Raw genomic sequence first — 12,652 nt, forward strand, 5'->3', positions numbered from 1 at the left:
CTTTAAAATACGTAGGTCAGCTTGAAATAAGCACTCAGAAACTTAATCTTGTCTAGCACCGAGTTTCCGCATAGGCTCGTGGAAAATGTGCGTTTTAAGCATGTATGTATCTGGCCTGCGCTCTACTCACACTGAAATTCAAACCACCCGACCAGGTCCACGTACATTTAAACCGGAAAGTACCACGAATATCGTCACACTCACTGCCACTCAGTATCACTACTGATACGGAAGTTCTCGGAAGTAACAAATCAATCCGGGTAAGGCTGTGGTGCAACATCGACTTGATGTGATGCAATCGCCTAGTCCCCATTCAATATACTCGAATCAACTGATCTCTGCACCTCGCATCTCGACTGTCGGCTAGCCAAGACTATGTCGTCGATAATTCCATAGTCACCCCCGACTTGGCGGCTTATATGGACCCCTACCGAGGCTCTAAACATAGCGCGTGTGGCGGTGAAAATATCGCGATCCAATGACTATGAACCAACACTCAGCCCAGCTGAATCTCACTCCCGAACATAATAGTTAGGAATCTTGATAGAATACACAGCCAACTCACCATCTAAACTTTGTTTAGGAGGCGGGGTCCAAAGAGGCTTAAAAGTCTGCCTTGGATTGGAGTCGATGACATCGGTTGGGCTGGTGGCTTCGGGTAATAATCCATGTTTAGGGTCTACATGTGCGTACATGTACAGGTACACTTTAATTTATCATCTGAGGCGATTCTCTTGCAAGATGGCGATTTGAAACAAATTAAGCTAACTCGTGAAGATCTATAATAGAGGATTATTTCGCGTACCCTTGATGACTTGATCGCAAACATTAGATTCGAGGTCCGATCTCAAGCTACTTTAGCGGGTGATTGGCCTTTGCGGTCCACATGGAGATGCAGATCCTTGCTCGGGCCACAAGGCGCAAACAAGCTAAATGTCATTGAAGCCACGCAATATGTACCCGCAAATATGATGAACACATGTAAAGATAGCAATTCCATTTCAAAGATCACCGCTTACTGGGTAGTGACTAAAATAGGACTGAAAGTTTACACATTGTACATAGAATTCGCTAGCGTAGGGCAAACAAGTCCTCCCTTGCTGAAAGCTGAATGTGGGACCAAAACACACATTTGCAGGACAACTGTCGTATTATCCCTGTTGCCCAGAGACATTGTACCTTGATATTGTGAGATGGTCACAGATAGTGGGGATATGCAACCGATCCAATGTGTAGCTCTTGGATCCAGGATGCGAGATATCACATCAGGGATAACAATCTCCTAACAGTATCCTCTCCCTTTGTTCACCTTTGTTAGTCATTGTTATTTATTTGCCTATCTGGTCAAGGATCCACAGAGGAACGCAGCAACACTCCCCCGTTGCTATCGGCTTCGATCCTATCCCTTTCGGGGCCCTGAGTCCAGTTAAACCCGACTCAATACTGACATGCGCGCCTTACATGGCCGCAGCCGATGGACAGGGGTCCTCATTCCTTGATTGGACGAGCATTGCTCTCGTGTGGAAAGGTCATACTCTTGGCCTCACACCTGGCGTGGGGATGAAAGAAAGCTGCCAGGAGCCGAGCATTGTCCGATTCAACATAAATTGAAGCTGCTTTCTCGTCTTGCGTTTTGTTTCTCCAACAGCTTTTTTTCGACAACCTTCTCTTCCCTCCCTCGCCCTCTATCATGCTCGGCTTATTCGTTCTCTTGGCCTCTGCCCTAGTCAGTGCATACCCTAACAGGGGTCCCTGCACTGGCGACTGCTGGACTCATGATCCTTCTATGATCCAGCGAGTATCTGATGGAAAGTACTTCCGTTTCGCTACCGGTACTGGTGTCAACACCCATACTTCACCATCAGTAAAGGGCCCATGGACGGATGTTGGTTCAGCCCTGCCAGACGGATCCAACATTCACATCGATGGCGTCGACAGCAAGAATATCTGGGTATGAAAGAATATAAAAAACCAACAATCTTTATTGTTGGTAATATAAAATCAAGCACCAAACTAACAAACAATCCAGGCCCCTGATGTCCACTACCAAAACGACCAGTACTATATGTACTACGTTCTCTCCAAAATCGGTACCCAAAACTCAGAAATCGGAGTAGCAACCTCCAAAACAATGGAACCCGGTTCCTGGACCGACCACGGTGTTGTCGGCCTCCCCGCCAATAGCAACTACAACCGTATCGACCCAGCCTGGATCAGCATCAACGGCAAGGACTACATGAACTTCGGCTCATTCTGGGGCGACATCTACCAGGTCGAGATGGAGACCCCTCTAAAGGTCGGCTCAGCTACTCCTCACCAGATCTCCTGGAACTCGACTCTCAACCACCGCGAAGAGGGTTCCTACGAGTTCAGGCACGGTGATTTCTACTACCTGATCTATTCTGCTGGTATTGCCGGACAGTACACCCAGGATTATCCTCCTGAGGGTGCTGAGTACCACATCCGTGTGTGCCGTTCCCAGACTGGTCTCGGTGACTTTGTATGTTCACCCCATACATTACCCAATGTATAAAATTCCTGGATAACCGTACTAACATATAACCTCAGGTTGACGCCGATGGCACCCCCTGTACTCAGACCGGCGGAACAATGCTCCTCTCTTCCCACGGCCAAGTCTTCGGACCTGGTGGTCCCGGTGTTGTCAATGACGAGGACCTCGGTCTCGTCATGTACTACCACTACTACCCCCTATCCAAGAAGCAAAGCACCACTGTCTCCGACAACTCGAACTACATGTACGCCTGGAACGCTCTAGGCTGGAAGGACGGCTGGCCTTTCGTCCAGGCACCTTAATGCCCATAATTCTCGTGGCGGGCCCGCGAGGCCACATACATAGCATTCTTTTCTTTTTCTTCTCTTGTCAATGGTTGGGTTCTATACTTTTTGTGAGAGTATTTTCCTCGTTTGCTCGATACCCATGCCGTCTTGGCGCTGTCGATATGCCTGGTTATGGTTGTCGACTGGATACACTAATTATACTAATTATATATTACTTACCCTGCGGGTCAATGGACAGTGAATTATAACTCTTAACTATACCTTTCTATTACATATTCTGCAAATGATTTATTTATTTCAGAACCACCCCCTCACGGAAAACAGGTCCAGACCTTCATCCATACATTCCACCAAATCCCAACAATCCCAAACAAAGCCACTCACCGTCCCACATACTTCAACTCCAACATCCTCAACGGGAAATAAGAAACAGAAGTAAAGACCAATGCCAACTCATTAGCAATGTCACCACCCTCCTCCCCAATCATAGCAGCAAGCGCACCAACATAATACGTCTCCACCATGCCCACAATCCAGCCGGCAGCGCCACAAAGGAATGCTGCCAGACCAGCATACCCGACCGGCATGCGGGCCGGGGTATTCCACGCATCGAGATCATAGTTGGCCAGATTGCCTTTGCGGAAATAATAATGCTCAATGAAGAGAATGGCGAAGAAGGAGGTATTCCAGTAGCCGAGCAGAGAGAGGAAATTCTCTAGCACAGCGAGGAGTTGGTTCCGACCTGCTATGCCTAGTGCGAGGACGCAAGCGAAGACTAAGATTGACCAGACCACTCGTGGGACTTTTGCGCAAGGTTTTGCGAAGAGTTGGGCGGAGAGAGCGCCGGAGTAGATTGCGATTACGTTGACGCCGACTGTCATTAGTGTTAATTGCGGTTGGTAAGATGGATGGGAGTTGAGAATGTTGATACTTACTTCCAGAAAGAACCAGCAACACCAACAGGAACTTGGCAAATCCATCCGGGTAGATAATCTCCCGCAAGATCTCACCAATACCCCCATCATACGCAGCACTCCATTCAGGGTTGGTATCCAGCGCGGAGCTAATACAAGCACCGAGCAGCATACCAATGCAAGTAGGAATGGTAATACCAAGGGTGGTATACAAGAAGATCTTGATCTTAGGCGTATTGACAGGATAATGCACGTAGAAGTCTGACACAATCGAACTCCACGATGCACTAGATCCATACACAACGCTAATCAAACTGAGCACATTGCCCGAGCGAGTCATACCCGTAACAGTTGTCGACGGCGGCGAGAGATCAGCATGGTGGGCAGCTTCACCATATATAATCATGAAAATGATGAAGAAGAGGATCCAGGCGTACTTCTCGTACAGCAGGACACCGCGCAGTCCGACGAAACTGAATAGAAGACTCACACAGGCGATGATTACCACGCCTACGGCGATGGAGACGTGTCCATCTGAGACGGCGCTCAAGGCTAGTCCGCCTGTAATGCAGTTCACAGAAGCCCAGCCTAGCTGCTCGATCACGTTCAACAGCGCGATGATCGAGGACGGATAGTAGCCGAATGAGTATCTGGCGATTGCTACCTGGCGGAGACCCGTGCCGGGCCCCATGGTTGCGCACCAGCCCTAATTGCGGGTTAGTTTTGCCGCAGCAAAAAATCAAGAAAAAAAAAAAGAGAAACCACGAAATGGAAGGAAAAGGAACACCTACTGTAACCATAGCACCTAACAACGTCGAAAAAATCACAATAGGAATGGTCTGACCAAGCGAAAGACCAAACTGCCTCCCCAGAAAACCCGTACTGAAACAACTGATATTCATCGTCGCAGAAGCCCACATAAACGCCATCACAACCGAGCTCGGGGAATGGCGATTCTCAGGATGGACACGATCAAGACTATGCGATTCAATGCCCATCTTGCGGTCCAGGATTTCCTCATAGTAGCGCACTCTTGCGAAGAATCCCCGTGGTTTGACCGGGTCTTGCTCCACCGCAGAGATGTCCAGCTCGGGCTCGCCCTTCTTCTCCATGTCCGTGTCCATGGCCATGGGTTGTGATACCTGTGGCCCTGGAGGGAGGAGAAGAGAAGAGAAGAAAGAGAATTCTCGGAATTGGCCGAGATAGAGGAATATCTCCCCGCACGGGTGGGTTGGTTTAGTGCCGTATAAAATTTACGGGATTCGCCCCTATCTGTGGGCCTTATCGGACGTTTTTTTCTGTTTTCTCGTTTGGTCCAGTTCTGTTAGCTGCTGGATGTTGTCTATCAAATTGACTATTGGGCTTGTTTTGTTTCGAATGGTGTTTTATATCTGCCAAGATATCAATATTTTCTTTGCCAAGCATCCATATCTATTCGTATGTTGAGGTGAAGGTTAAGCTTTGCGGGAGGGAAAACTCGATTTTTTTTTCTTATCGGGAAGTGCGAGGCTGTTGAGTGTTGGTCACTAGCCACTCATAGGTCAATGCTACGTAAGTACGGAGTAGTCTGTCAGATATCATTCTGTATTGCCTAGCCACATGGTGTGCCATGCCACTTCGCACGTGCTTACAGTAAAAAGTAGAAAGTAGAACGTAGAAAGTCAATAGAAGAAAGTAGTACCGCAGACTGTCACTAAAGTGTAGGTTATCATATAACAATCGTTATTTGTTTGCTCTAGGTTCTTTGCTTGATGCTATATTGGCGAGCAACGACGGGGTAGAATCAAACCGAATATGTTGGAGCCTGTGATATTGAAGTGAACAAAAGTCAGCCATCGACATGGAATTTCTACAATTGTTATAGATGAATTGGGTAGGGAGTACATATAAGTTCGAAGTCTTAGTAGTTGCAGTGGATTAAAAATATCCAAGTTTTGCGGCCTCGGAGAAATCCCCCCGGAGACTCGAGCTGGCCTTTTCGGTCACCTTGTGTACTTCCGGGGTTCGAGACCTTCACCTTCACCTCACCTTTCGCCTCTCTCCCTCACCTCTCCATCAATTTCCCTTCCCCCTCTCTTCTTCAGGTGGTTCTTCTCCCAGAACCCCTGTTTTCTTTTCTTTAATATTTGGCGCTTCTTGGTTCAGATCGCCACTTTTCCTCTTTGAATCTTTGCGGGCATTCTCCTGAATCGTCCGGCAATCACCTATAATATATTCTATACCCTTCAATTCGTTTCAATTCAGAAGAAGGAACTAAACTTTCCATCTGTGAGTTTTGATCTCCTGCTCAGTCATTGACACATGCTCCGCCACAGTGACCGTGATCTGTCCCCATTGTATACTGACCCGGACTAGTCTCTATTGCAGAATTATTGTGCATAGGAAACTTTCAAACCCGTCTCATACTCCGGTCATCCCCACGCAATTGAACTCCTTCGTAATGGCTGCCGAAGCCCCCTCTACCAACGGCGGATCTCTCGCCGCTATGCTGGAACAACAGCACGCCCGCGATGAGGCGCACAAGCCCACTGTGGAGGATGTGGTCGATGAGGAGGACCTGAAGCACCCCCCTCTCGCTGCGCCCAAGGTCGAGCCTACCCCCTCTGCCTCCGCCGAGACCGCCTCAGCACCTGCTCCTAAGCCCACCAAGTCCGCCCCCAAGAAGCCAACATTTGATGTACAATCGGAGGAGTTGTTCCCAGCTCTTGGTAGCGGCCCCAAGCCTGCCGCTCCTGCTGCGGCTACATGGGGTGCTAAAAAGACTGGCGCGGCTGCCGTTGCAAATGGCTCGCCCGCTCAACCAATGGGTATGTGAATGAATCGGATATTGATTTGAGGATCATCTGACTCTAGTTTAGATATCCCCCGTATCATGACTCTTCCTGGAAAGCACATGGAGCAGCTCCGTCTTGCTCCCTCTCAGATGCTCCCCCGCGGACAACTGAAGAAGCCTCTGCCTGAAATTCTTCGTGACATTTCTCGTAGATCCAAGGCTACTGTGGACATGCGCGGTGGCCCGGGTGGTTCTATCATTTTCGACGGAAAGGGTTCCGTGGATGCAGTACGGCAGGCCCTCCGTGAGGTGGCTCAACAGGTTGGATCTAAGGTATGTGTTTGCAAACATCTACACGATTTGTTCTAACCATTTTACTAGCAATCCGTCCGTGTCCCTATCCCTACCTCTGCTCGTCCCCACATCATTGGTCGCCAAGGTGCCGTTGTTCAGGATATCCAGGGCCGCACTGGTGCCCGTGTGCAAGTTCCCCGCGCCGACGACAACTCCGCTGGTGCCGAGGATGATGACGATGACACCATTGACGTCTTGATCGAGGGTGATGCCGTGGCTGCGGAGATGGCCCGCCGAGAGATTGAGGCCATTGTGAAGGAGCGCGGCTCAAACATGAGCTTCCGCTTGAAGACTATTCCCCCAGAGTTCTTCCCCTTCATTGCCGGCGCACACGACGCCAACCTGCGCGCAATTGAGGAGCGCACAAAGGCACAGGTCAATGTTCCCCGCTATGATACTTGGTCAAGCCAGCCTCCTCCCCAGGAGGCCAGCCCCGGCCAGGTTCAGTTTATGGCCTGCCCTGATAAGCACATTTTGATTTCTGGAGAACGTGCTGCCGCACAAGAAGCTCGTGCCGAGATTGAGCAATTGGCCGCCAAGTTGCGCCAGCAGCTTACTCTCCGCCAGCTCGCCATCAACCGTGGCCAGCACCAGTTCATTCTGGGTAACGAGGCCGATGCTCTGCACAAATTCGTTGAGCAGACTGGATGTGCCATCGTTCTCCCTCCCAGCGACGATGAGAGCGAATTCCTGACCATCACTGGTCCTGTTGACCAGATCGAGGCTGGTATTAACCACGCTATGGATCTTGCCACCAGCATGCAGATGGCCAGCATTGACCTGTCCCGCCAGCACCCTACCGCTCCAGCTGGCCCCGTCGCCCACGCCCGTGCTCTGTCTCAGTACCTGCGCCGCCGCCAGGTCATCAAGGAGCTCGAGTCAGCCTACGATGCCCGCATCGCTCTTCCTCCCAGCGTTGATGGACCAATTACTTGGGAGGTTTACTCTCGTGATGGCAAGAACACCATCCGTGCCCGCTCCGACATCATGAACCTTGTCCAGGCTCTCCCTCCCTCCAAGCTCCGCCACGTCCCTGTCGACCCGTACTTCCACCAGTACCTCCGCAATCGCAGCGCCAGCGCCCTCCAGGGTGACTATGGCGTTCACCTTATGATCCCCGATGACATCAACAGCCCCGAGGTCGTGCTGGTCTATGAAGGCCCCTCCTCCACTGCTTCCCGCTTCGAGGTCCCCAGACAGCGCCCCTCACCTGCCGAGGTTGCTGCTTTCGAAAAGAGCCTACAGGAGGCCCAGGAGTTCCTTCTCAGCGCCCTTGGAGACCAGAATGATATCATTGCCAAGTCGGTCGCCATTCCCGCCAAGTACCAGGAGAAGGCCCGTAAGTTTATCATCCGTGAGCAAGAGGCCAAGGGTGAGGAGAGCATCCCCGTCCGTGCTATTGTCGACGAGCCCAAGGCTTCCCAGTGCCAGGTTTCCCTCCGTGGACCTTCCGCTTTGGTCAACGAGCTTGTCGCCAAGCTGGAGGCTTTCGTTGTTGAGCAGGAGCAAGACGACCTGGAGCGCGGATACACCGTCAGTTTCGACTTCCCGCAGAAGTACGCCAACTTCCTCATTGGCAAGCGCGGTGAGAACATCAACAAGCTCCGCGAGGAGTTCGACGTCGACATCAAGGTCGAGAACGGCAAGGTTGAGGTCAAGGGTCCGAAGGCCAAGGCTGACGCCACTCGCATGCGCATCATCAACATGGGCAAAAAGCTGGAGGATGAGACCACCCATATCCTCAAGATTCCCGCCCAGTATCACCGCGAACTGATCGGCCAGCGCGGAAACCAGGTCAACCGTCTGCAGGACCGTTACTCCGTCCGCGTCCAGTTCCCTCGCGCCACTGTCAACGACGATGTCGCCGAGACCGGCAGCGATGCTGGCGCTTCTCGTCCCAACCGCTCCCAGCAGGCTGCTGATGAGGTTCTGGTCAAGGGCCCCAGCAAGGGCGCTGACTCTGCCCGTGACGAGATCCTCAGCTTGCTGCAGTGGGTTATTGACCACGGTCACTCTGCCACCATCTCCGTCGCCCAGAACCAGGTCGCTTCCTTGATTGGACAGCGCGGTCGTGAGATGGACAAGCTTCGTGCTGATACTGGTGCCCAGATTGATGTTCCAAACGCCAACGATGCGCCGGATGCATCTGGCCGGGTTGCTATTCGTGTCAAGGGTACCAAGCAGCAGGTTGCTGAGGCCAAGAAGATCTTGCAGCAGCGTGCTACCGAGTTCGATGCTACCGTTACTAAGTCCATTGACGTGGACAAGAAGTACCACAAGGCTTTGATCGGTGGAGGCGGTATGTTACAATTAACCCTACTATTATTCCACTTACTGACTTTGTATAGGTGCCAACATCCGTAAGATCGTTGTCGATGCCGGTGGCCCCAATGACGGCAGCGCCGCCAGAATGGTGCGCTTCCCTCGCGCTGAGAGCGCCGAGTCCACCATCCGCCTTGAGGGCAACGGCGCCATCGTTGACAGCATCATCGCTGCCATCGAGGCATTCGTCAAGGAGCGTGAAGACCAGGTCACTGAGATCCTCGACGTCCCCACTGCCCAGCACCGCATGCTGATCGGCCGTGGTGGTGACACCCGCCGTGGTATCGAGTCCAAGTTCAACGTCACTCTGGACATCCCCAAGCAAGGCTCGGGCCGCACGGATGTTAAGCTCAAGGGCCCCAGCACCGCCGTCAAGAGCGCCAAGGAGCACCTTCAGTCCATGCTGAAAGACCAACATGCCGAGACCGTTGACGTCCCCCGTCACCTTCACCACGCCATCGCCGACAACGGCCAGATCTTCCGCCGCCTTCGTAACGACTACCAGGTAACAGTCGACCACGCCGGCCAAACCGTCCCGGTGAACGCCACCTCCGAAGAAACCCGCGACGCCAACGTCCCCGACATGCCCCTGATTACCGACGACCCTGACGCCCCCAGCGACGCCCACTCCTGGAAGGTCATCGACAACAACGTCGATGCCGACCCAACCGCCAAGCCCTTCCCCTGGGTCCTCACCGGCTCCCCAGAGCATGTAGCCAAGGCCCGCGCAGCCATCGAAAAGGCCATCGCCGGCGCTGCCGCCCAGTCCGCAACCGGATACTTGATCCTGCCAGACCCCAAGACCTACCGCTACGTCGTCGGCCAAGGTGGCAGCCAGATCAACGCCATTCGCAAGAAGACCGGCTGCCGCATCAACGTGCCCAAGGATCAAGCTCGCGGTGAAGCGATCGAGATCCGGGGTAGTGCTGCCGGTCTGGACGAGGCCAAGGAGATGATCCTGGAAGCTGTGCAGAATGGTTTGAACGGTGCGCGGTAAAATATGAGCCAGTTATGATGGTTCATTCTGTGTTTTCCTTTGTTTTATTTTTCTCTATTTTCTCTCTACATAGGAAGCCGACTCATAAATACTTGCGAGCGAGCGGGATCGCCTTTTTTTTGCTGTTTTACTTAGTTTTGGATCTCTCTTCTTTTCTTGTTTTTTTCCCCTTTTTGACACTTGTCGTATCTATTTTCATGAATATTCCTTCTAAAAGAGTGTTTCCTTTTTTCTTTTCTTTTCTTTTTTTTTCGTTGACAATTTCCTTGGACTATATTCGTGCATTTCCCAATTCGTGTCGAGTATCAGATTAACGAGTACTTGTTATTTTCTTTGGTAAATCTTAATAGGGATCAAGTTACTGAAGACCCATCTCAGTCTATGTATGTAACCAACTAGAGTCATAACACAACCTCAAGTAGTGTAACCTCGCCGTCACCTTCCTCGCTTCTAAGCTAAACTACCAGAATCCACCCTTGACATGGATATCTACACTGTATTTGATTGGCCAAACAAATAGTTAGCCCCATCTCGCAAACCCGCGGAATCCGTATAGCGCTGTATTTCCATGGAAGATATAGAATAGAAATAGAAATAGAAATCAATAGAACCGCAAAGAACAGCCAAGTCGGTCATCTTCCCCGCACGCTACGGATTGGAGATGGAGAGAGTGAGCAGAGAACGGCAAATGAACATGACAGCGTAGAGCGGAATGCATTTCTCTTTTGGGCGTGACTTTCCGCCTCCATTCCGAGCCCTGACCTGCGTTTCTTTCCCTTTTTGTTTGACCGCACGGTGTACATCGGGTTTCGTAGTTTGAGGGTATCGTGTAACATCTCAGATATCATCTAGTTATAGTAATTTATGACTTGTAACGCGGATTGTTGAAATCACATCCAAAACAGCAAAAGAACGAAGTCAAGAAATCCAGGTCCAGCTCAAATGTAATTAACCAAAGATATAAGCATAAAATGAAAATCCGAAAGAAACCAAAAAGCGAAGTAAAGCGAAAGCAACATAGACCCGAATCCCGCACTCGGTGCACATTTTTATAGTCCACCCCCTCGCAAAGCGACAGCCATAGATATATCCATTGCCATTGATAAAATAAAAAAAAAGAAAATTGAACTGCTTCATGCTCATCTTGATCTTCTAATTGCTGTAAACATAGCAAGATAATGCATATTCACATCGGCACATACAAACACCGAAACATTCGTATTCGTACTGGTATCTCTCCACACTCCCTACTCCACTTCAACGCCGGCTTACTGCTGCTGCTGCTGCTGCTGAGCCTGGAGGTAGTTGTATGCGCCGTAAGCGATGGCACCGCCGATAAGGATGACGGCGTACAGGCCGACGCCGAAGCCGGCGGTGGAGGAGGAGGAGGAGGATGAGGAGGCGGGGGCTGCGTGGCTCTGGGGCTCGGGGTCACCGGGCTGGAAGGGGTGTTAGTATATGATTTTTTGTTTCTGGTCTGGGTTCTTGGGGTTGGTGTGCATGTGGGATCACATGGCTTATTGCCGAGGGTAATGAAAGAGTGGGTGGTGTGTTGATTTTCGTTGAATTGGGGGTTCTGGCTGTACTGGGGATTCGGTACGTACCATGCGCTTCACTGTGCCGACAAGGAGACCGTCGAGAATCTCGCGCGCCTCGTCGCTGTGACCGACATCCTCGAAGGCTTCGGTGCTGTCCTGGCCGCCGACGTCGAGGAGGACTTCCTCGCCACCGCTGGGGAGTATGTTAGCGGGGTTCGTTCTGGGGGTATTCGAGGGTGGGAAGATGGTGGGATTGGTGGTGGAGTGGTGCGATAGGGGAGAGGCGAGGAGAAAGAGTCTGTTTGGATTTTTTTTCCCTCTCGCGGCCCCCTTTCTCGCTTTGCGCCTGGGTGAGGGGGAGTGAATTATCTCCCCGGGAGGGAAATAGAGGGTTATTGGGATCGTAGATGTAGACACTGGGACACGTACGGGTGCTCGTCGACGAAGCTGGTGCAGTCGTAGACCTTGTCGTGGACGATCAGGTAGAGGTCCTTCTTGGTGTTGTGCTCAGCGATCTCCTGGAAGGTAAATTCCTTGGACTCAGACATGATGAATTAAGAGGTCTGTAGGCGATGAGAGACTTGTTAGCGGTCTGTGAGGTGTGCAGGAGTAGAGTAGTGTGAGAGGTCTGGACTCGGAGAGACGCGATAGGAGAAGGGAGAAGTTGGGATTGAGAGTAATACGAGTGTGACAAGTCAAGCACTTACGGAGTATGGGGTTATCGAAGAGCAAAGAAGTGAAGAGAGATAGATATGTGCAAGGTCCAAGACTCCGAGATCCAAAGGAAAAGGGAAAGTTGTTGGTACGTGCGCCTGAGCGGTCTCGGTGGGGACCGACTGTTGATGCCGCGAATTACACCCGAAAGATATCGGATTATATGGTGTGGGCTGCGGTATATTTTTACTGCGTAAGGTGGTGATATAGGGTTCTTAGAGAATGTGTACATTCACCATCT

The 12,652-nt window shown here is 51.2% G+C and overlaps 4 protein-coding genes across 4 annotated transcripts; 2 read left to right on the top strand and 2 right to left on the bottom strand.

Moving 5' to 3' along the window:
• Window positions 1-1,690: 1,690 nt before the first annotated feature.
• N7508_001243 (uncharacterized protein) lies at window positions 1,691-2,814 on the top strand (the record flags this gene model as incomplete). Its single annotated transcript, XM_058459309.1, has 3 exons — window positions 1,691-1,951; window positions 2,030-2,500; window positions 2,569-2,814. 3 exons carry the CDS (start codon window positions 1,691-1,693, stop codon window positions 2,812-2,814), a joined length of 978 nt encoding a protein of 325 aa, XP_058322841.1.
• A 365-nt stretch (window positions 2,815-3,179) lies between these two features.
• N7508_001244 (putative nucleoside transporter) lies at window positions 3,180-4,837 on the bottom strand (the record flags this gene model as incomplete). Its single annotated transcript, XM_058459310.1, has 3 exons — window positions 3,180-3,673; window positions 3,735-4,419; window positions 4,505-4,837. 3 exons carry the CDS (start codon window positions 4,835-4,837, stop codon window positions 3,180-3,182), a joined length of 1,512 nt encoding a protein of 503 aa, XP_058322842.1.
• Window positions 4,838-6,153: 1,316 nt separating this feature from the next.
• N7508_001245 (putative RNA binding effector protein Scp160) lies at window positions 6,154-10,159 on the top strand (the record flags this gene model as incomplete). The annotated part of the gene is made up of 4 exons (XM_058459311.1): window positions 6,154-6,520; window positions 6,572-6,819; window positions 6,868-9,139; window positions 9,189-10,159. 4 exons carry the CDS (start codon window positions 6,154-6,156, stop codon window positions 10,157-10,159), a joined length of 3,858 nt encoding a protein of 1,285 aa, XP_058322843.1.
• Window positions 10,160-11,427: 1,268 nt separating this feature from the next.
• On the bottom strand, window positions 11,428-12,245 carry N7508_001246 (cytochrome b5-like heme/steroid binding domain-containing protein; the record flags this gene model as incomplete). Its single annotated transcript, XM_058459312.1, has 3 exons — window positions 11,428-11,598; window positions 11,764-11,890; window positions 12,127-12,245. 3 exons carry the CDS (start codon window positions 12,243-12,245, stop codon window positions 11,428-11,430), a joined length of 417 nt encoding a protein of 138 aa, XP_058322844.1.
• Window positions 12,246-12,652: the final 407 nt, after the last annotated feature.

Source organism: Penicillium antarcticum (assembly GCF_028974205.1).
Source record: "Penicillium antarcticum strain IBT 31339 chromosome Unknown utg000002l_segment0_segment0, whole genome shotgun sequence".
Classification (NCBI taxonomy): domain Eukaryota; kingdom Fungi; phylum Ascomycota; class Eurotiomycetes; order Eurotiales; family Aspergillaceae; genus Penicillium; species Penicillium antarcticum.